General features: G+C 50.2%; 1 protein-coding gene and 1 pseudogene across 1 annotated transcript; one reads left to right on the top strand and one right to left on the bottom strand.

The window, feature by feature from the left end:
• LOC138101859 (uncharacterized) overlaps window positions 1-23,734 on the top strand; it is a 678,931-nt pseudogene that overhangs the window by 470,840 nt on the left and 184,357 nt on the right.
• On the bottom strand, window positions 1,384-7,600 carry LOC138101911 (serine/threonine-protein kinase PAK 3-like). The gene is made up of 7 exons (XM_068999661.1): window positions 7,373-7,600; window positions 4,962-5,071; window positions 4,079-4,196; window positions 3,587-3,686; window positions 2,971-3,167; window positions 1,925-2,062; window positions 1,384-1,473 (listed from the first exon to the last, which is right to left on the bottom strand). Exons 1-7 carry the CDS (start codon window positions 7,598-7,600, stop codon window positions 1,384-1,386), a joined length of 981 nt encoding a protein of 326 aa, XP_068855762.1.

Raw genomic sequence — 23,734 nt, 5'->3', positions numbered from 1 at the left:
AGTGACTGTAAGCGACCGGGATGATGCTGGGAGTGACTGGGATCATAATGGGGGTGACTGGGAACCACTGCTGAGGCAGCGGCGGAGCTCGGAGGTGGCCCCAGCGCAGGTGGGAGCCGCGCTCGGTTCTGGCGGGGCTCGGCGCTGGCTGCGGGCGGAGGGGGCGGCAGGGGGCTGGGGCGGGTTCGTTGTGCCGTGTGGGCGCCGTGTTCGCCCTGGCGTGAGGGCGCTGCGGGAGCGGCTGCCCGCGCTCTCCTTGCCGCTGATGCCTCGGCAGGAGCCGGTGCCGGAGCAGCGCTGGCTCGTCCCGGCTGCTGTGGGTAGGACAGAGGTGGCTGCTCTGTCCCCAGGACTGTTTCTTGGAAGGTTCAGACTTCCCGATCTGCCCTCCAATATGCACACACCCGTTTTGTTTGTTTTAGTAGAACAAAGCAATATTAATAACTCCATTGAGACTTTGTTCTTCTTCTCTAAGTTCAGGAATTTGACATGGCCTTGGCTGAGCAGCAGTTCATGGCAATCAGTAACATTTTCTGGAAGTGATAGTTTCTTTCACTCCTTCCTACCTACAGCTCCCTGGCCCTATCTAAAGCAGATTCACGGGCTTGGCTTGTTTAAGTCCCATTCACCTTATTCCTTCCCCCCTGTAACTGCTGGAGCCCCTCCCCTGCTTGCGCTCGCAGGTGCCACCGAATGCGTGTCCCGGGATCGCATCTCCCCGCCCGCAGCCTCCAGCGCCCGCCCTGTCCCGGGCTGGCCCTGGGCTGGCGGCAGCGAGCCCGACAGAAACCAACGCCCGCGGGGCCACCGGCGCCGGGGCTCAGAGCCGTGCAAGGGAAGCTTTGGTTTGCAGGGGCAGAAGGGCCTGGGCTCCTCCCCTGCCCCTTTTGACTTGGTTTAGGATTCAATGTTTTGGCCGACGTGGGAGGGGAAAAAGGCGCGGTTTTTCTCCAGCACTGGGCGGGTTTTGTCCCTCGCCTTTGGGCCTTCCCCGGGCCCCCTCTGCCCTCTTGCAGAACCAGTGGCATTTCCCACCCCACGCGGTTTGTAAACAAGAGTCGGCTGCAGTCGAGAAGGCTCCAGGCGCCTCCTTCCAGGCTGACTCTGCCGATGCTGAGGCTGCTCTGGGCTCTGCCGGGGCTCTGCTGGGGCTCAGCTCTGGGCAAGGCTGGGCCCGCTCTCCCCTCGCATTGCTCCGGGCAGCTGAGACACGGGGGAACAAGGAAGGGTCACGTCAAGGGACTTGAGGTTTAACAGAGCTTTTATTCAAAAAACTGCCATAACTACCAGGCTGTCCTAACCACCATAACTAACTAGCAGTGCTAACTACCATAACTATCCACTTGTCCTAACTACTATAACGAAAAGCTGTCCCCAGGTGCTTCACATCTTCCGCTGTTCCTTCAATTGCTTTGCTGCAGTGATCAGAGGGCTCAGGCTGGAGAGAGGCTTGGCTGATGATAAAAATGGGTGCTGCCCAAAGGATGAAAAAGAAAGAAATCAACTGTTACTTTCCCAAGTCAAGCTCCTCACAGGCTCTGTTGCAACAGGACAAAGGGGAATGGTTTGAAACTCAGGAGAGGGAAGCAGGCTCAGATTAGATCTGAGGCAGAATTTTTTTATCAGAAGAGTGGGGAAACACTGGCAGAGGGTGCCCAGAGATGTGGGAGGTGCCTCCTCCCTGGAAACATCCAGGCTCAGGTCAGGCAGGGCTCGGGGCCACCTGATCTGCTTGAAGATGTCCCTGCTCCTTGCAGGGCACCTGGTCCAGATGACCTGCAAAGGACCCTGCCAAGCCAAACCAGGCGAGGATTCTGCTGGCTTTGCATGTGAAAAGCAGCGAGACTGGACACTATTGGAGGGGGCCCCATGAGAAAACCCCTCCCTCGCGCTGCTCTTTCCCCTGCAGCCGCTTCGCATCCACCTGCAGCAGCTCCTGGGCAGACCAGCGCTGCTCCTCGTCTGGCTCCAGGCTGCACTCCAGGAAGTCCCGCAGCAGAGCCGACAGGCGCCTGGGCTCCTGCAGCTGCGGGGTCCCGTTCTGCCGGATCAGACAGCGAGCCTGCGCAAAAAGCAAACACTTCTGAAAAAGCTCTGCCAGCTTCCTTCACACCCACGAGTGCTCACAGTGACCCCGGTTTCTCAGCCCCAGTCTCCAGGGACACCTTCCACCCTGGCAGAGATGCTGCTCAGAGCTCATTCTTCTATGCCAACCAAAAAAGCCAGACGCTTCTGCAGCCACAGCCATTCCAACATCCAGATGATGTTGCCTTGAGAGCCAATGTCGTTGGCTGACTTTGTTATTTGGAACCTCCATCAGAAATAGCCCATTTTGCTTCTCCAAATACGGACACCAGCTTTACAGGCCATTTGCAAGAGTCACTGCAGTCTGCCTGTGGTATTTCCAAGGATTCTTACATCAAATGCATCCCTGCAGTGCCACTGACACTCAAGTAAATGCATTCAAGATGTTCCGTCCCAGAAACTGCCAGGCAAGGAACCTGAGGTTTGGGTTGCTGAAAGCTCAGCCTTGGTGACATGGAGAAAGTAGCTTGGGCTAGGAAAGAAATATGTTAGACTATGGGGATGTTAAACAATCATCTTCATGTTTTAGACAAGTTTCCCAGTGAGAAGAGTCAGGGGGAGTTCATCTCGCAGAACCTCTTTCAGAAACTCCTTCAGAAAACTTGTTGAGTTTAGGTGTGGGTTTTGGGGTTGGTCTGGGGTTTTCTGCAAGATTAGAGCTGATGCTCTGGCTTCATGTTTTCAGGTCATCCTCACAGACAGAAGAGCTGCAACAACTTAAAACTCAAAGCAAATTCTGGAGACTGCAGAATATTCATCTGTGCTCAGGCTCGAATCCTCTGGGAATTCCCTTCCCAATGGGCAGAGCCCTCCGGCTGCTCCTCCCAGGGCGGGGTCCCTCTGTGCTCACAGGCCTCTGCAAACTCTGGGAAATTTGCCTCTTACCATGGCCGCCGTGTGCTCGAAGTAAGGAGGTTCTCCTTCCACCATCTCGATGGTCACAATGCCCAAGGACCAGATGTCCACCTTGGGGCCATAAGGAGAACTGGTCACAACCTCTGGGGCCATCCAGTGAGCAGTGCCCACCATGGAGCTGCACTGCTCCTGCTCAGGGCTCAGCTGAGTGCAGAGGCCAAAATCAGCTGAGGACAGAAACAAACACTGTCAAAGGCAGCTGGAATGAGGAAACCAAGCACAAAGATTGCCCACTCTCAGTCTGAGAATGCACTGCTGAATCCAGCTGGAAAAGTCCGCAGGGCTGTAGCCAAGGCAAGATGGAAGTGGACCCTTAAAGGAACCCTCAGCTTTCATGCAGTGGCTTTTAGTGATTCCCTTGAAGCTTCAGATTCCAACTCCTGCCCCTCTGCAAGGGCCACACCCAGAGCAAAGCCACTGCTGACACCCTGCTCCTCTCCTGAGCTCTCTGCATGGGGCAGCCGCTCTCAGCTGGCAGCAGGGGCCGGGCACCGCCACCAGCAGCACTTGTGGGGCTCTGGCCGTCACTGGGAAGCAGCCCCACACCCGCAGCCCGGGAGCGCCGTGCCTGACCAGGAACACCCACCCAGCTTGACAGAGCCGTCCGTTGCCAGAAGGATGTTGGAGCTCTTCAGATCTCTGTGGATCACCCGGTTTGAGTGGAGGAAATCCAGGCCCTGCAGACACTGAGAGAGAGCAAGAAACACGAGGGTGGAAATCCATGGCCGGAATACAGCACACAAGAAAGGACAGTTTAGAATTCTGCCAGCAGCAGCTTTGCTGTGCCAGGCCAGGAGTGCAGTGCAGACAAGCTCTGGGCAAATGGTTCAAGGCAAAGCTGAGAACAGCAAATCAAATCAAAAAAGACAGAGAGTCCCACAACAGCAGGAAAGAGGACAAGAGCAGAGTGGAAGTGCAGTGACACTGGCAGGCCGTTCACTTCAGAGGCTCTTTCTTCTGCAGCTCATAAAAACAACACAGAAACAAAGCTCTGAGCATGGAGCCACTCCTGTTCTCAGGCCCTGCTTGGAAGGAGCATTGTGTCCAAGCCATGGGAAGCACGAGCAGGATCCCTCACCTCCCGACTGACAGCTGCCATCTCTCCTTCAGCCATGCGTGTCTGTCTGACAATGTCCTGCAAAGTTCCTCCATCCATGTATTCCATCACCAGCCAGAGATCTTCATCAACAAGGAAGCTGGAAGAGGCAAACAATGGCATGGAGATGAACATGCACTGCTCAATTCCCTGATGGAAAAGCCTCGAGTGGAATTTTGTTTCCAGGTCACTTGTAAATGAGGACAGAATCCGATGCAGAGACATTCCTGCCAGGCTGCACAGTCCTTGGGATCTGCACAGTCTAAAGGAGAAGGAGACGCCTGTGGGAAAGGAGAGGCCTTAGATGGCAAGCAGGTGAAAAATGCAGTTTAGCAACAGCCCAGATCAATGTGGAACCACAACACTTGCCCCCAGCTGGTTCAGCATCTGAACTCAGCACTTCCACCATTCCCTCCAGAACAAGGCAACACAACTTCCAGAGTTATCCAGGGCAGGAGGCCGTGCAGCACTTAGGACAAAAGTGGTCAAGTGTTTGGAAAACCTTGCAGAAAGTCCCTTCAGAAACAGGCAAGGCCATTGCAAAATGGGCACATGAGGCGTTTCTGGAAACAAGAACCTGGTCTTCCTGGCATCTGCAGCAATGGAAAAGAGTTGGGAAGGAGAAGCCAAGGGAAATAATGTCTGCCAGGGTCTATCAGCACCTGTTGTAAGACCCAGAAAACTGGGTCAGCTTGAAGGAAAAACCAAACCAAAGCAACAAAAGCACACGGAGGGAGTGAACTGACAGGCTGTTGTTTTGGGAAGCTACGGCCGGGTGAGGCTCTTTCAAAACAGGCTACAGACTGCGGATGCCAGGAGAGATTAACACAGGGCCCGTGCACGGGATAAGAGCTGAAGCACTCACCTGTCCAAAGAGCTGACAATGTTGGGGTTCTTCTTGTCCTTCAGGACCAGGATCTCATTCACAGCTCTTTCCCCGTTCTGCCCTCTGAGACGCATTTTCTTTATGGCCACCTGAAAGGACATTGCAGCCCTTGAACTGCAGGAGTCTGGGGCAGGAGGCCGCAGCAAACACAGAGCGAGTCTTTGTGGAGCGACGGAGCCGGGCTGTGCCAAACTGCCTTGGGATGGGACACCCGGGCTCAGCAAGTGACATTCCCACAGCCCATTTCTCTGCTCGCTGCGGGGCCGCTTACAGGACACAGGGCCAGAGACATTTGGCCTTGGAAGCTCTGCAGAAATGGGCCCTCAGCTCTCAGCCTCAAAGCTCTCACAGCATTCTCTGCACCTGCAGTCTTCTCAAACCGCCTTAGTTTACCACCACTCTCATTATCATTCAAACACATTTTGCAAGCAGGAAGTAATTCTGGTTCTGTGAAAACAGAGCAAAACAGCCGGGAACCCTTTAGCAATCCTGGGGGATTTGGTCATGATTTCAAACGCAACTGCTCTGTTTGGGATTGCACAACAGAGCAAACACGCACAAACATTGCTCAGATGATCCCTGTCACGGGCTGTCACTGACACCAGACCCAAACACAGCTGCAGCGTTTAGGAGAGAGCTTTGCTCTGCACATCCATCTTCTCATTCCTCTCCCTCTCTCTGGGAACAGCTGCAGTAGGACTAAAACCCCAAAGTGATCCCAAGCAGGATCGCTCCTTCATTAGGTCATGAGGTATCCTTTGAAGATGAAATACAGGATGGAAAAACTGCTAAACAGTGTTTCTGTCCAAGGCTGGGATGAAGATAAATTAGGCCTCAGCCTCCACCAGCTGATGCACTGATGTTTTCAGATATGAAGACCAAGCCAGCGTGTCCTGCTCTGACAGACACCGCTGCCCTCCTTGCATTCCTTTGGGCACTTCAGAAGGCTCAAGTCTGTCCCTGCTCTGCAGGCTGACACTGCTGTGCTTTCAGTGGAACAGCCTGTGTAGGAAAGCTCTGCTGGCCCCCCAGAGCTGCAGCCACAGCTCCCAGCAGAGGGGAAAGCCCTCGAGAGCTGCCCGACGTGCTGGGCGTGGTGACACTGACCTCTCCTCCAGTGGCCCTGTCGAGTCCTTTATAAACGGTTCCGAAAGCCCTGGAGACAGAACAGCAGAGAAGAAAGAAGCAGCGCTTTAGGTCCTGGGAGTGAAAGCCAGCCCAGACAGGAGATCTCTGCTGCCTGCAGCGTTTACAAAACACCTGGGTGTATCGACCCTTCAAACAGCAGCACAGCAGCCACCAGCCCTGTGCCACACAAGGTGTGCAAGAGAAAACTGAGGCCCAACACGAAGGAAAAGGGCTGGAGCAAATCCCAAATGTCCACACTGAATTACTTTAGTCCAAAACCTAGGGTGGGAGCAGGTGTCTAAAGAACTGGAAAAGAATGTATTTCATCCTTTTCCATTTCCTGCCTATGAGCTGCAGGATCCACAAGGGCCCTGCCATCAGGCAGCTGATGCATTTTCCCCTCGAGTGCAGCAGCTCTGTGTCTGTTACTGAATGTACAGGGTTTACTACCTGTGCTGAAAAGAGCACTTATTAGTTCATCTCTGGTTTCTGTTTCTAAACTGTTATGTTGATAATCCTGACCGGTGGATATTTTTGGAAGCAAACTATTTGAAAGGAATCTTCTTGAGAACTGTTTTCTGACAGTCACCAGATGGTGAGCTGCTCTTTCAGGCAATCACATTCCAGGGACAGAAGATCTTCTAGGTCCTGCTCCTTGCTGCAGGCAGGACACTGCCGGCCTCAGGGGCCTCTGATGGTGCCTTCTGACCACAGTTACCAATTCTGATCAGGACTGAGAGACAGCAGGATCGTGGCCCAGTGTCTGAAGCTGTTTGCAGCTTGCCTGGCTTCTCACTTGATCCTGCACCAGCAAATACCTGGCCCCTGCTTGTGCAGAAGTAACTGCCGGGCACTTACCCTTGGCCAACCTGCTCCAGTTCCAGGTATTTCTCGGCAGGCTCCCCCACGCTCACGGTGCTCCCTGAAAGAAACCACATGGAAGACGCTCCCTCCCAGATGGAGACCCCGCCTTGCAGCAGGGCCAAAATGCAGCCCCACTCCCTGGGGCCGGGAGCCCCTTGCTCTCAGCTGGGCAAGGACAATAAATGACTCTGTGACATTCAGCTGCACAGCAAGCCTGGGTGCAGCTGATGCTGAGACACACACGCAGCACCCTGCTCTGGCACACAGCAGCACAGCAGACGTACTCAGCTGCATCAGGCACCACTCCTCTCTGCCCTCTGGCTGCAGGGCTGTGCTGCTGTCAGAATGTTCAGCCCAGGATCCCGCAGCAGAGGGAGGTTCAGTGTCCTCTTCCCAACCAGAGGGAGGATCCCCGTCCTCTTCCCAAAATGCAGCAGGTTCCTGGTCTTCTTTCCAAGCCACGGCACGTTTGCTGTCCTCTTCCCATGCCGGGAGAATTGCAGCCTCCTCTTCCCAAGTCCCAGGATGTCCTCTGTCCTCGTCCCACGCTGGGAGATGTCCGTCGTCCTTGTCCCATGGCACTGGAGCCTCGCTGTCCTCGTCCCACACTGGGTGATGTCCACCATCCTCGCCCCACACCACAGGAGCTTCACTGTTGTATTCCCAAACCGTGGGATGTTTGCCCTCATCTCCCGGGACAGAGGGAAGTTCACCATCATCCCCCAGAACAGCGGGAAGTTCACTGCTGTCTTCCTCCTCTTTGGCCTCCTCTTTGGAAGCACAGGGAGCCAGAGGAGGAGCTGATGCTGCTTTTGTGCCCTGTGGACAGATGGTAGCGTGAGGGACGGGAAGTTCTATCTCAGTTATTGCCTTATTTATCCTCAGCTACACATCCAGCTGCACTAAGCAGAAATGGGATTTGGAGATGTTCAAACTAGGAAGGGGCTAAAGTCGACATTGCCACTTATTGCTGGGCATTCCATATTCCACCATGGCTAAAGCCAGCAAGCAATCTTCTGCCTGCAAAACCAGACCTGCAGCTCTTCAAAAGCTCTTCAGCAGAGAAGGAGAAAAGTGCCAGGGATCCCTTTGCTGCTGCTGCTGCTGCAAAGACACTGGCAGGAACTTTCCTTCAGCCTCCCAGGCTGGCGCTCGACTGCCACACGCCAAGCTCACAACTCTCTGCACAATTCCGACCACCAAAGGTTCCTTTCCCACTCACCGAAGGAGGAGCTGCTCGGGATCCACGCGTGAGGTGCCCTGCAATGGGACAGGCAACACGAACCAGATGCTGTTAGGAAAAACCTGCCCGTGGTGGGAACTCCCACGGAGCAAGGACACCCCGAGAGAGCATTTTGCTTCCACAACATCCCTCCAGGAGCCACAGTCCCTTCGCACAGCAAGCAAGAGAACAGCACAGAATCCTGGGCTGTGTCAGCCCTTGGCTGCAGCAGCCAACGCAGGGAGTTCCAGGCTCCGCTGGCACAGACTCTGCGCTTGAGGGAACAGAACCCCCCCGGCTCCATTGCAAATGCTGTGCACGCCCCGCTGGCTGCAGACACCCCCTTTTTCAGCTGCAGCTGCTGGCAGGAGCTCTCCCAAACCAACGGTGTCTTAATGGCAATTTGGTTACAAAGGCAGCTCAGTTCCAGTGGGAGAACAGAAAGCACACAGCAAGCCCGAAGGCACCGACGCTGCACCCAGGGAAAACCTCGACTTACGTGCCAAGTGGGCTAAAAAATACCCCGAATAAGCCACAGAGTACAGAGTGCAAACTGCAGCAACCGCTTGCTGGATCATTTTGGCCGTGCTGCACACGTGGCAGACTGTACCCCTGCAAGCACAGAAGGACACCCGGCAGGGGCTGGGCTGGCTGCTGAGAATGCCTCGGGCAGGAGGATCCTCCGGCAACCAGCGGGCGCCCAGAGCCGCTCTGGACACTGAGGGCTCCGTGCCCACAGCAACGGGAACGCAGCGAGGACGCGGCAGCGTTCCCGTGACATCACAGCAGCAGCTCCCGCAAGAACCACCTGGAAGGTTCTCCTCTGTCACAAAGGAGCACAAAGGATCCTCCCGGGGCACAGCCTGTTGCTCAAAGTGTAATAAATGAGGGTATTTTGTTCATTGAAAAGAGCTGACACAGGCCACAACGTACATAACAGGAAATGTCTTAACAAATCTATATGTAAAGGTTGTAAGTGCTGTAAGTGTACTATTGTTTAAGCTCCAGGAAGAAAAGCAGGGGATACTAACTGACCAAATATGGAAAAGGTCACCCAGAGGGCACCTGAAGAAGACTACTAGCCTTCAGCCATCGACCACCAGAAGGCAGAAAACGACCCCCTAGCAACAAGTTCACACATGCGCAGAGTACTCCCTTAAAGAAGAGTTAACAGGAAACGATCCTGCATAAAAGAAGGACTGAAATTTGCAAACCCCTGCGGCAATTCGGTGGAGCGGGGACTCCCCTGTCGCCCAGCGCTGATTTTGCTTATGCCTTGCTTGCTGTAATTAATAAATTCTCTAATTTGATTAAACCTCTTTGTCTGCCTCCATCAATCACAATTTGGTGCCGTGACTCGGATGGGAATGGTACGGTAAGACAGAGATATCGGGGAGGCGCCCCACCTCTGGTGGCCTCGGTATCTTCAGTCTTTACCTCGCTCCCACCGACGAACCTAAACTCAAGGCATTAAGCAAAGGGAACCGGTCGACCCCATAAACTTTGTGCACAGAGGTCCGGACGAAGACGCTGGAAGCGTGAGTATTTGCGGAAAAGGGATCCGTTCGGTCGGGGTCGGGTATCCTGGAGTGTGGCGAGTGTGGTGTGTGAGAGGGGGGCCGGCAGCCGGACTCCCCAAGCGAGTGTGGACCCTCAGTAGTGCGGCTCCCATTGCCCGCGAGGGCGTGGGCCACGAACCAGGGGAAGCGAGTGATTCCACACACAGAACGCCCGAAGGCACTCCAGAGGATGGGACAGGGGAAAAGCAAGCCCTCTAGTTCCATAAGGTTTCCCCCAGTACCTGAGGATAGTCCGTTAGGGCTTTTATTGAATAATTGGAGGCATTATTCGAGTACACAGAATAAAGATAAGGCCAAGATGATTTATTATTGCATAGAGGTCTGGGGAGGAAAGCAGATATCACGAAACGTATTTTGGCCTATGTTTGGGTCCTACGAGGACTGGGTGAGACAGGATTTGAATTTATGGGTAAAAACCAAAACTCCTTTTAGTCGAGAAGAGAGTGAATATGCAAAAATATGGATAGAGACCCCTGGGGTACTCCTGTTTACTTTAAAGGAAAAATCTGAAGACTCAGGGGTAAGAAGAAAAGATAAAAAGAAAGAGGAAGTTCCGATGATTCCACCCCCCTATATACCTCCGCAGGCCCCACAGGCACCCCCACTCCCACTCCCTGAGCAGCCCCTAGAGGAAAAAGAAGGGAATCCTGAACCTGAACGGGAGGGACCAATGACAAGGAGCAGAGCTAGACGTCATAACCTTTATCCATTAAGAGAAATGCCTATGGGGGGACCCCAACCAGGAATTGGCTTTATTTCAGTTCCCCTTAGCTCTGGAGATGTGCGGGACTTTAAGAAGGAAATGGGGAACCTATTAGAAGACCCCCTGGGAGTTGCAGAGAAGCTAGATCAATTTTTAGGCCCTAATATATACACCTGGGATGAGCTGCAGTCAATTCTAAATATTCTTTTTACTGCAGAAGAAAAGAACATGATTAGGCGAGCGGGAATGCGAATTTGGGATGCCCAACATGCTCAGGGCCCACAGGCAGATATCAAATGGCCTTTACAAAACCCTAATTGGGATCATCAGGATCCAGCACACAGAACTCATATGCAGGACTTAAGGACAATAGTTATACAAGGGGTCCGAGAGGCAGTACCAAGAGGACAAAACATAAATAAGGCCTTTAATGAGAGGCAGAGAAAGGAGGAAACTCCAACAGATTGGCTAGAAAGAGTAAGAAAGAATCTACAGCTGTATTCAGGCCTGGACCCAGATACACAGTTGGGTCAGGCACTTCTGAAAACTCAATTTGTAGCCAAATCATGGGATGACATCAGGAAGAAGCTAGAAAAACTAGAAAATTGGCAGGAGAGAGGATTAGATGAATTGTTGAGGGAAGCACAGAAAGTGTATGTCAGGAGGGATGAAGAGAATCACAAGAGACAAGTCAGAATGATGGTGGCAGCAGTAAGGGAAAGCAGAAAACAAGACTCTCCCCGCCGAATGGGGCAGATGCCCAGAAAGGCCCCTAGGAACACAGAGGGAAATCAGAGGGTAGAAAGGAGGGAAGCAGTCGTATGTTTTTATTGTGGGGAGAAGGGACACATCAGAAGGGATTGCAGAAAGAGGATAAGAGATGAAAAGATGTTTAAAGAAGATTAGAGGGGTCAGGGGCTCTACTTACTGGGGACCAAGAAACATCCAGAGCCCTTGATAAAAATAAAAGTCGGTCCCCAATGCCAGGAATTTGAATTCCTGGTAGATACGGGAGCAGAAAGATCAACTATCCAAGTTTTACCATCTGGGTGTAAAGTCTCCCGAGACACCGCCCTTGTAGTGGGTGCCAAGGGTGAACCTTTTGAGGTCCCTGTTATTAAAGATGTCCTAATAGAAACCGAATCAAAAATAGGAATAGGAAGCCTTTTGTTGGCACCAGAAGCAGAGTATAACCTCATGGGTAGAGATCTCATAGTAGAACTGGGAATAAACCTAGAGGTAATTAATAAAGAATTGAGAATCAAACTATGCCCCCTTAGAGTAGAGGATGAAAAGGAGATTAACCCTGAGGTATGGTACACACCTGACAGTGTGGGCCAACTGAACATTCCGCCCTTCTCCGTAACCATAAAAGATCCAGAAATTCCAATAAGGATCAAGCAGTATCCCATATCCCCAGAAGGGAAACGAGGACTAAAGCCTGAAATAGACAGACTAATAAGCAAGGGACTCCTAGAGCCCTGTATGTCCCCTTTTAATACACCCATTTTACCAGTAAAGAAACCAGATGGATCCTATCGATTAGTGCATGATTTAAGAGAAATTAATAAGAGGACAGTGGCCCGGTTCCCGGTGGTTGCTAACCCATACACCCTATTAAGTAGACTAGGGCCAGAAAATCACTGGTATAGTGTAATTGATCTAAAAGATGCATTTTGGGCCTGCCCCTTAGACGAAAATAGTAGAGATTATTTTGCCTTTGAATGGGAGGACCCAGATACTCATAGGCGACAACAGTTGCGGTGGACCGTGCTGCCACAAGGGTTCACAGAATCACCAAATTTATTTGGACAAGCATTAGAACAAATCCTCCAAGAATATCAAACAAGAGAAAACATTACTTTGATTCAGTATGTGGATGACCTCCTGATTGCAGGAAGAAAAGAAGAAGAAGTTCGGGAGGAGAGCATTAAACTGTTAAACTTTCTAAGCTTGAAGGGACTAAAAGTATCAAAGGCAAAATTACAGTTTGTAGAAGAAGAAGTAAAATATTTAGGCCATTATTTGAGTAAAGGAGAGAAGAAAATAGACCCCGAAAGAGTGAAAGGAATCCTCTCACTCCCACCACCAAGGAGCAAGAGACAAGTAAGGCAATTGCTAGGATTAGTAGGCTACTGTAGACAATGGATTGATAATTATAGTACCAAGGTCAAATTTCTGTATAACAAGCTCAGTCATGATGGGTTATTGAAATGGAGCAGAGAGGATGAGAGGAATTTAGAACAACTGCAACAGGATTTAATTAATGCTCCAGTACTAAGTTTACCTGATTTAAAAAGACCATTTTATCTATTTGTAAACATTGAAAATGGGACAGCATATGGAGTATTAACTCAAGATTGGGCTGGGAGAAAGAAACCGGTAGGATACTTGTCAAAGCTATTAGATCCAGTAAGCAAGGGATGGCCTACATGCCTACAGGCAGTGGTAGCCTGTGCTCTCTTAGTAGAAGAAGCACGTAAAATAACTTTTAATGGGGAACTCAAGGTATTATCTCCACATAACATTAGGGGAATATTGCAACAAAAAGCTGAAAAATGGATAACAGATTCGAGACTTTTAAAGTATGAAGGGATCTTATTAGATTCCCCAAAGCTAACACTAGAGGTCACTACACTACAAAATCCGGCCCAGTTCTTATACGGAGAACCAAATGAGAATAAATTAGCCCATGATTGCATGTTAACTATAGAAGAACAAACCAAAATCCGACCGGACTTAGAAGAAGAAGAATTAGAAGAAGGGGAGAGGCTGTTTGTAGACGGATCATCTCGGGTAATAGAGGGAAAGAGAGTATCTGGCTATGCAATCATTAAAGAGGAAGGGTCAGAAGTCTTAGAGTCAGGACCTCTAAGTAGATCCTGGTCAGCTCAAGCTTGTGAATTGTATGCAGTCTTACGAGCTCTGAGATTGCTGAAAAATAAAACAGGGACAATATATACAGACTCCAAATATGCATATGGAGTGGTACATACATTTGGGAAAATATGGGAAGAACGAGGGTTAATAAACTCTCAAGGGAAAGACTTAGTCCATCAGGAGCTAATAAGACAGCTACTCCAGGCCTTACGGGAGCCTAGAAGAATTGCTGTAATACATCTCAGAGGTCACCAGAAAGGAATAGATTTTAGAAGTAGAGGTAATAACGCAGCAGACCAAGAAGCAAAAAGGGCAGCACTTTTGGTTATACGACAAGTTCAGGATAAGAACCAACCAAAGGAGAAATTCCCCAATAAAACTAGGTGCATTTATAGTTTTACAGAACAAGAAAAAGAGAAACTATCACAAATGGGGCTAAAAGAAAATTCAGAAGGAGAATGGAAACTCCCAGATGGAAGAGTAGTACTACCTAAATCAATAGCAGTGGAAATTTTACAAAGGATACATAGCCAAACTCATTGGGGAACACAAGCACTAGCAGACCAGTTTGCCGCTAAGTATATGTGTATTGGAATATATAATTTGGCAAAACAAATTGTTAAAGGCTGCATAACTTGCCTTAAAGTGAATAAGGCTTATTTAAGAGAACGCCCATTGGGAGGGAGACCACTAGCACACAGGCCCTTTGCTAACATACAACTAGATTTCACCGAATTGCCCAAAGTAGGAAGAAGTAAATACTTATTAGTTATAGTAGACCATCTAACGCATTTTGTCGAAGCATTTCCCACAGCAAGGGCAACAGCACAGACAGTGGTCAGAGTTCTATTAGAAAATATTATCCCTAGATATGGAATAATTGAGACTATTGACTCCGACCGAGGACCCCACTTTGTATCTAAAATCATCAAAGAAGTAATGGGAATTATGGGAATAAAGTGGGAATATCATACCCCCTGGCATCCCCAAAGTTCAGGACGAGTAGAAAGAATGAATGGAGAAATAAAGAAGCAATTGACAAAGCTTATGCTTGAAACCAAGTTGTCGTGGGTGAAATGTCTACCATTAGCTTTGTTAAACATACGGACTCAACCAAGATCTGACATGGGAATCTCCCCTTTTGAGATGCTGTATGGAATGCCTTATAATATGGGGGAACCTCAAGATCACCCAAATCTAAGAGACCAAAACATGAATCATTACATTATTACCTTAATGAGATATAGAGAAGAATTATGGAAAAAGGGCATGATAACTCAAAGGCCCCCGCTAGAACTTAAACTACATCGAATTCAACCAGGAGATTGGGTATTAATCAAACCATGGAAAGAAACCTCATTAACCCCACAATGGGAGGGACCTTATCTTGTTCTACTTACTACAGAAACAGCAATAAGAACAGCTGAAAGAGGATGGACGCATGCAAGCAGAATTAAAGGACCTGTGGAAAAGCCATCCCCCCAGTGGCAAGTAACCAGTCCTCCTGGAGACTTAAAATTGAAAATTCAAAGAAAAGAATGTAAATGAGCAAATACAAAATCGAGTATTTACCCAATCCTCTGTATACAGATGAAGGACTAATTTTTAAAAATGATGTTAGAATAAGGTGTGGGAATTCTAATTGTAGATGTTATCCTTTTGTTTGTTATATATGTATAGTATGCAGGGAAAAGTGGTGGAGTCATTGTGAAAGGGGAACTCCCCCCAGAGGAGTTTGCATCCCCTGCCGGAAGCTTCAAGGTCAATTTACTAATTGGGCTCTAGCACATGCAGTATCACGAGGAATTCTAAAAAAGGGGTCAAGTGAATGGTGGGAAATAGTATTTAAGGGAATTAATCCCCATTATTATTGTTACAACTTTAACTTACCGGCCCCCTTTGTAGCTGACATCTGTGACAGCATTTGTCGCAAACGCCTGAGGGGAGTCCAGTGTAACACTCCAGAAGTTAAGAACCGTAATCGGAACTCCTACATTAAGAGGCAAGAAACCCGACAGGCTCGATCCCAAGGACCTCCTGAAAAATACTCCTGCTGCCGAGAAGATGGTACCCCTCGTGGCCCGAAGCAACCGGGTCGACGAGCGAGGCAGAGGAGTAAAAAGCTGTGGAGGAAAGAACCCCTGTATTGGGATACTAGAGCAATGCTTGCAGAACTGCCTCAGGAGTGGGACTAGAAAGCCTCAGTGTGACCCGCGACATGTGAAAGGGGGAAAGACACCACCAAACTATAGTAACCAAATAACTATTACCATAAATCGACTCCACCATTTAGCCCAGCGTAATATTTTTCTACTAATCATGCTTTGCTTAATTAAATTGAACGGGGTTGAGACTTTAGAAGAGACACACTTTCCACACGAACCCTTTAAATGGTCATTAGTTAGGTTAAGTGATAATAGGATACTACAAACAAATACCACTGTAGGGGCACCAAGTTTTCGAGCGGGATTATGTGATCTAACAGCTATTGAACACTGTGGAAAAGAACTAAACCTAACAGGATTTTATATGTGTCCAACCGCTAATCGAGGGAAATCATACTGTAATTATCCAGGAGAATATTTCTGTGGATATTGGGGGTGCGAGACAATAGCCTCCGACTGGATCCCGGGAGGGGGACCAGACAAATTTCTGAAAGCTGGGTTCGGGCCCGTAGGGTGCACTAAGCCACGAAGAGGACCTTCTGGAGAGACGACATATATGGGGACCTGTTCCTTTATATATATAAATATAATGCAACCCACTAATCCGGATTGGTTACTGGGGAAAATCTGGGGAATCAGACACTGGGAACCCGGGAAAGATAGAGGAAACCTAATAATGATTAAGAAAGAACACGCACCCCCTGATCCAGAACTAGTTGGACCAAACCAGGGTCTAGGGGAACTAGAGGAAATAGGCAATATAAACAAAACTCAGCAGGTTGGTAGTATAACAATTACTCCCCAGAGCGAGAATCCAACTGATGTTAAAACAAATTTAGAATATAGTGCTCTATGGAAGATCATGCAAGCTAGTTATGGTGTAATAAATAAGACCAATCCAGAGCTAACTAAGGAATGCTGGTTATGTTACAACATCAGGCCGCCTTTTTATGAAGGAATAGGTGTGACTGCAAAGGCTAGAAGAATTAACGGCACAAACCCAGCACAATGTCTTTGGAAACAGAGAAAAGAATCAATTCAAGGACTGACTTTGTCTCAAGTAACTGGGAAAGGAAGATGTATAGGAAACATTCCAAAACATAAAGAACATTTGTGTGAGGTAAAGATATCACCTAAAGAAGATGAAAAACCTGCAGATTGGTTGCTCCCAGCCGCAAATACTAAATGGGTGTGTAACAATATAGGAATCACACCCTGCCTTTCGCTCAAACTATTTCATTACACCCACGATTATTGTATTCAAGTGTCCATCATACCTCGAATCACGTATCATCCTAGTGAATACATGTACCAACAACACACCACAGCAGATCATCACCTAGTAAAAAGAGAACCTTTTACTGCATTAACCATAGCAACCCTTCTCACTATAGGAGGAGTTGGGGCAGGAACTGGAATAGCATCCTTAGTCACCCAGCAAAAAGAGTTAAGAGCACTAAGGGTCTCAGTAGATGAAGATCTAAGCTGAATAGAACAAGCAATTGATGGCCTAGTAAAATCAGTAAGATCTCTATCAGAAGTAGTCCTACAAAATAGGAGGGGTTTAGACTTATTATTCCTTCAGCAGGGAGGACTGTGTGTAGCACTCAAAGAAGAATGCTGTGTCTACGCAGACCACACTGGGGTAGTGATAGACACCATGACTGAACTAAGAAAACGGCTAGAACAACGGAAAAGAGAAAGAGAGGCACAACAGAGCTGGTATGAATCCTGGTTTAACCATTCACCCTGGTTAACCACTTTGTTATCTACCATCGCAGGGCCTCTAATTCTGTTAGTCCTAGGACTCACATTTGGGCCGTGTATACTTAATAAGTTGATCTCCATAGTAAAAGGGCGCTTAGAAGTAGCACATTTAATGCTCCTTAGGGCTAAATACCAGCAGATATCAGAAAATCATGAAGAAGAAATGTTAGAATTAGCTAAACAGGAGCTAAAAAGATTCAATGAACAAAAATGAACAAGAGAAAAAGGGGGGATTGTAATAAATGAGGGTATTTTGTTCATTGAAAAGAGCTGACACAGGCCACAACGTACATAACAGGAAATGTCTTAACAAATCTATATGTAAAGGTTGTAAGTGCTGTAAGTGTACTATTGTTTAAGCTCCAGGAAGAAAAGCAGGGGATACTAACTGACCAAATATGGAAAAGGTCACCCAGAGGGCACTTGAAGAAGACTACTAGCCTTCAGCCATCGACCACCAGAAGGCAGAAAACGACCCCCTAGCAACAAGTTCACACATGCGCAGAGTACTCCCTTAAAGAAGAGTTAACAGGAAACGATCCTGCATAAAAGAAGGACTGAAATTTGCAAACCCCTGCGGCAATTCGGTGGAGCGGGGACTCCCCTGTCGCCCAGCGCTGATTTTGCTTATGCCTTGCTTGCTGTAATTAATAAATTCTCTAATTTGATTAAACCTCTTTGTCTGCCTCCATCAATCACAAAAGCATCCAAGAGGAACCCAGAAAATGCAGCAGACAAGGACAGCCCATAGCCAAGCCTGAACAACGAAATCAAAGCCATGCACTGATGCTCCGAATTAGGGGCGGGAGTAGCGAGGCTGCAGGGCTTCCCAAGGAGCCGGAGGCAGCCAACACGCAGGGCTGGGCAAGTCGGGCCGGGAGCAGCGGAGAGCTTTGTTTCCCTTCTCAGCTGAATGGCGGCTCGGGCCGGGCCCGTTCCAGGGCTGTTCCTCAGCTGCGGCTTTCCCCTCACGCAGCCCGGGGGGCGCTGGGAGCGCGGGGCGAGGCTGGGCCGTGTGCAGAGCCCGCCCCTCGCTGCGATTGGGCGGTGCTGCCGTCAGTCGTGGTTCTGGCGCGCTGATTGGTCGGAGCGGGGAGCGGCCCGGGCCCGGAGCCGCCGGCAGGGCGGCCGTGGCGCAGCAGAGGCGCCATTGGCGGAGCGTCTGTGCGGGCCCGGGAGCGGCGGCGGCGGCCGGAGCCCGGTGAGGCGGCGGCGGAGCTCGGAGGCGGCCCCAGCGCAGGTGGGAGCCGCGCTCGGTTCTGGCGGGGCTCGGGGCTGGCTGCGGGCGGAGGGGGCGGCAGGGGGCTGGGGCGGGTTCGTTGTGCCGTGTGGGCGCCGTGTTCGCCCTGGCGTGAGGGCGCTGCGGGAGCGGCTGCCCGCGCTCTCCTTGCCGCTGCTGCCTCGGCAGGAGCCGGTGCCGGAGCAGCGCTGGCTCGTCCCGGCTGCTGTGGGTAGGACAGAGGTGGCTGCCCCGTCGGCGGGAGTGTGCGGGAAAGTTCCCGTGGCCAGAGGTTTGTGTCCCCAGAGGAGCCGGAGGAGTCCTGTAAAAGGAACTTTATTCCTGGACCAAGGGAGAGGCCACGGGGCATTTCCCGTGGGCTCTGTCCAAGTGTTGGAGGACGCAGCCTCCTTTTTATGCCGATTTCCCCGGCCGCATCTCCGTGTCCCTTTCCCCCTTGGCTGAGGTCCTTGGAAGGTACAGACTTCCCGATCCGCCTGCTGCATGTGCCCCTTAATGTGCACCCCCACTTTGTAGAACATCCGATATTCATGGCTCTGTTAAGTCTTTGTTTCCTCTGTTCTCTGTTTCCCCACTTTTCCTTGGCCATCTCTTTGCCAAGAGCAGTTTGAGTCATTTAATTTTCCCCAACCTCCTGGTCCTTCTGCTGAAAGAGGATCTGATGCCATCCCAGGGTGAAATGTGGCGTTGCTCATGGGAGTGGATTGGTGGGTGAGAAGGTCAGGAGCTGGAGCTGTGGGCTTGGTTATGATTTGGAGGACAGCTTGTAATCTAATGATGCATTGAAATGATCAATGGGTTCTCTGGCACCTGGTATGAATTTGTTCGGGTTCCCAGGGGCTGCTCCATGGTGTTGTAGGATTTGTTCTGGTGGCCGTTCATCTTTTCCCCATTTTTGGGCGCTCCCAAAAATGCCAGGGATGCATCAATTGACCGCTTTTCTCTGATTAAATCATCACATCCTTGGATTCCCAAGTGATTTCGCTGAACTTGTGGCAGCAAAAGCAGCCCAGTGGTCAAACGCACCCTGTATAACCCAGACAGTGCCAGCAGATGTTGGAGTGGGAAGAGGGATGATTCCCCCTCGCTTTTGTGAGTGAAGTTCTCCCAACATTCTCCGTTTGCTGTTTTCCTTTGCAGCTTCAGGGATTTCTGTTGCAGAGTCCGAGATGCTCAGTGTGGGCTCTGCCTTTAGCGATGCAAATTCCGTCTGTGCAGGGAGGCAGAGCTTGGGGTGAGGGGCAGAGGGAATCAGCCCAATTCCTCTGGCAGGCAAGGAGAGCCTGGGACATTGTGCACACTTCCCCCAGCAGAGTTAATTTGCATTTCTAAAGCTCCTCTGCTGGCTGCCTGGAAGGAAGCTTCTCCTCCAGGGCAACCATCAGGTGGCTCATCTATGGGCCCCCCCAAAAGCGGCTTTTTTTTTTTCCCTTTTTTAAAAAATATTTTTAAACTGTTTATGAGGAAAAGGGTCAGTTTTAATGCTCTTCCAGTTTTGCAAAATGCACCCTACAGGTGAACATTGAAAAACCCATTCCAAAATTCTGCCATCACTAACAGACACGCACACACATACACAAAGATGCCCGAAAGCAATAAAGATTTTTGGTTCTTCTCCTCAGACTAAAAATTGACTCTCACATCTTTGGCCCAAACCCAACTGACAATATCAAAGTAGGATTATTAAGAAAAAACATTCTAATGGTGTAATCCTGTCACAGAAACTGCAGGAAGAACAACTCTCCAACGACCTTTTTAGTGTTAGAGGATCAAGGCATTATTTATTGTGGCCAGGATGTGCAACAGAAATCATTTCATCCACACATAGCCCGGGTGTGCAGAGAAAATCATTCCATGGCACACGAGTTTTAGTCTATTTTTCCTCAACTTTATGCAGTCTAAACCCATCGAAATCCGTAGGTTTAATGTTCATTGGTTCCAAGTTGGGTAGTTCTTAGTATTTGGTTTCCTATTGGCCCCGGATTGCTTGGCCTCTGATGTTCATTAGGTCCACACTCCTTGATTTCCTTCTCAGCCTTTTCCAGAGCAGGGGTCTCCAGCTGTGCCGAGGCAGTGTCTGGGGTAGCTGTTCCTTGATGTTTGCTGATGGGCGTTGATGTTCTGTTGATGGGCGTTATCTTTTTGGGTATCTTTTGCGCTATTCCCAGTCTGTTGAGATGTTAAGCTCATCTCTGTTGAGTGGTGTAACATCCCTTAAAGTCCCCAGGCAGGGTCTGTGCCAGCCGAGCTTCCTGTGGAAGAGATTTCACAAGAGACAGGATTCTGGCCACAGACTGCTTGAAACAGACATCCCTGATCTCCACCCCCACTAAGTCGAGAATGAGCAGGGTGAGGAATTGAAACATCAGTTCCAGGGGAGATAATTGAATATCTGCCCTGGGTCTGGCTCTTCTTCTTGCCAAAGCCAATAGCAGCAGCCGTACCCGTGGCATCTTGGTTTCTCTCAGCAGCTTCAGAAGGTGTTTCTTTATTTCCCCATTCATTCTTTCCACCCGACCCGAACTCTGGGGGTGCCAGGGCGTTTGGAGGTCCCACTGTGTTCCTAAAGCAGCCAGAACAGCCTGAAGGATCTTTCCTGTAAAATGAGTTCCCCTGTCTGAGTCTATTGCTTCCACAATCCCATCTCTTGGAATTGTTTGTTCCAAACATGCCTTAAGAACTGATGCAGGGATTGCTGAAGCAGTTGGAAATGCTTCTGCCCCGCTGTGAGCTGCCATGCTGTTAGCAGAAGATATTGAAGCCTTCCTGCTCAGGGCATTTCAGTGCCAGGCTCTTCCAGGCACCCCCAGCTCGGCCCTTTGAGCTGAGCATGCGGGCGCTGAGCTGCGCTTTGTCTCCTTCCCTTTCCTTAAGAGCAGCGTGTCTTGTCACTCTTTTCCCTTCTGCTGCCCTTGCAGACCCATCCCTAAACACCTTTTCTCCCTCAGGCCAGGGAATGTCTGGTCAATCTCTCCTAGGCCGGCTCTGGAGCTCTGTCACTTGACTGCAGCCATGGGTTTCTTGCCAGCCCCGTGTCCAGGGCCGTTCAAACAGGAGGCTGGGTTCAACCCTTGCCCTGTCCTCAACTCTGAATCCTCCTGTTCCATCCAACAAGTTTCATTCTGTAAGAACCCAGCGCTGCTCATCCATTTAGAGGCTCCTTTGGTTAACAAAGCTTTACCTTGATGCCAGGCTTGAACAGAGATTCTGCTGCTGTCAGTTTTCAGGCCTCAGTTCCCATTAAAGCCGGGGCTGCACAATTCTGCAGACAATGAGGCCACTCTCTGGCCACTGGGTGAAACATTTGAGCCCAGGAATTCCTTTGGCATGGCCCTGATTAACATCCACATGCAATTCAAATGGTTTTTCCCTGTCTGGGAGGGCCAGGGCAGGAGGCTCAGTTAATCTGCTTTTGAAGCCTTGACAATTGTGCTTTCCTTCTGGTGTCCATGATGGGGTTTCTTGCCTGGCAGGAGAGGAGAGTTGTAGGGAGAGATGCCTGGCTCCAGAAGCGCTGCCTTTAGCAGCAGGGACTCAGTAAGAGGCTGTAACCCCTTCCTTGCCTCCCTTGGAACAGGGTATTGCTTTTAGACACCACTTGTCCTGGATGCTTCAGAGGAATTTGGAGAGGCTCCATATCTGATTTTCCCTATTTCCCTGGGGCTGCCCACACTTCTGGGTTCCCTTCAGCAGAGGCCTTCGAACACATTTGACACAAAGGTCCAGCAGCATTAGCCTCTGTATCTCCTTTGACAATATGAATTTGCATTCCCACTTCAGCCACCAAATGCCTTCCCAGTAAATTATAATCACAATTAGGAACAAACAGAAATTGATGCGCTTCAAACCCATCCCCCACATCTACTGATAGTGGTTGAATAAAACACCCCTGCTCATCTTTCCCACTTATTCCCTGAATAATCAAGGAACTTCTTGACAATTTCCCCCCTTAGGTATCAGATTCGGAGTGGATCGAGAGGCCCCTGTGTCCATCAGGAGCGGCCTCGTCTCGATCCAGACGCGCCCTGAATGTTCTCAAGGGCTCTGGTGCGGTGGGTCCCTGGTCTGCTGGGAGCTCTGCCAGCCCTGACAATCCATGTCCATGTGGGGTGGACTTGCTGGTGCTGAGGGTGCTGCTGTCTGTGCTTGCAGTGTCCTTCTGGCCTGCAGATGGACCCCTGATTCCTTGCCAGGGGCTGTTTGGGTGGGCTCTGCCGTGCCGAGGAGGGCAATGCCTGTGCCAGGTGCTTGTGGCCGCCGCCGTCCCCTGGGTGCTGGGGCCCCCTTGGGCCCTGCGGTTCATCCCTGGGGGGCTGTAGAAACTCTGCCATGGCCTTTGCCTTCACCTTGGCCTTTTGCTCATCCCTTCTTGCATTCCCCTGCTGAGCCTTTCTGGCCAAGTGCTGCAGGGGCTTCTTGTGCCTCTCCTGCAGCCCCCTCAGTGCCTGTGGGTGCTCATCCTCTGACAGCTGCTGAGCTTTCTGCAAAATCATTCATTTCTCCAGTGACCCAAACAAGATTGATGAAAGAAAATCCTGATCCTTCCACATCCCGCAGCCTCCTGGGGGCCGGGGGCCACTGCCGGCCCTGCCCGGGGGGTGTTGGGGTCAGGCAGTGCCCGGCGCTGAGCCCCGGCTGCCCCACAGCCCCGGCCCGGCCCCACAGCTCCCCACAGGCCCCCAGCCCATGCTGCCCTGTCCTGCTGCTCCCCACCACAGAGCAACCCCCTCAAATCCTGAACTTCTTTGTTTCCCTGTCCTGGAACGCGGGGTACAAAAGATCTGGATCAGCTGGCAAATGTTGAGGATAAGATGGTGCTGAAAAGCACCCCACTCCTCACTTTTTTCTCTTCCTCCTCTTTTCCATCTTCCTTTTCCTTTCTTACCACATAGATTCCTCCTGCTGCTGTTTGCCTTAACCATATTCCTGCACACTCCCTTCAACCAATCCCTTCCCAGCACACCAACACCATCCGTCCCCTGTTGCTGAGACCCCTTCTCGACTTCCCTTTTTCCCCCTGCTGGGTTTCCATGTCCTTAATTAGCTCTGGGACAATGTGCAAACTGCCTCAACATTGTCCCCTTTTGATTAGGAAACGATGTCCATGGTTCTGTTCAGGCTTTGTTGTTGTTCTGGAAGTTGAGGAATTGAGCAGGAGCTTGGCTGAGCAGCAGTTCGTGTCAGTCAGTGCCATTTTGTGGAG

Source organism: Aphelocoma coerulescens, unplaced genomic scaffold (assembly GCF_041296385.1).
Source record: "Aphelocoma coerulescens isolate FSJ_1873_10779 unplaced genomic scaffold, UR_Acoe_1.0 HiC_scaffold_56, whole genome shotgun sequence".
In the NCBI taxonomy this organism is placed as follows: Eukaryota; Metazoa; Chordata; class Aves; order Passeriformes; family Corvidae; genus Aphelocoma; species Aphelocoma coerulescens.
This window is presented reverse-complemented; position numbering and strand designations above follow the sequence as displayed.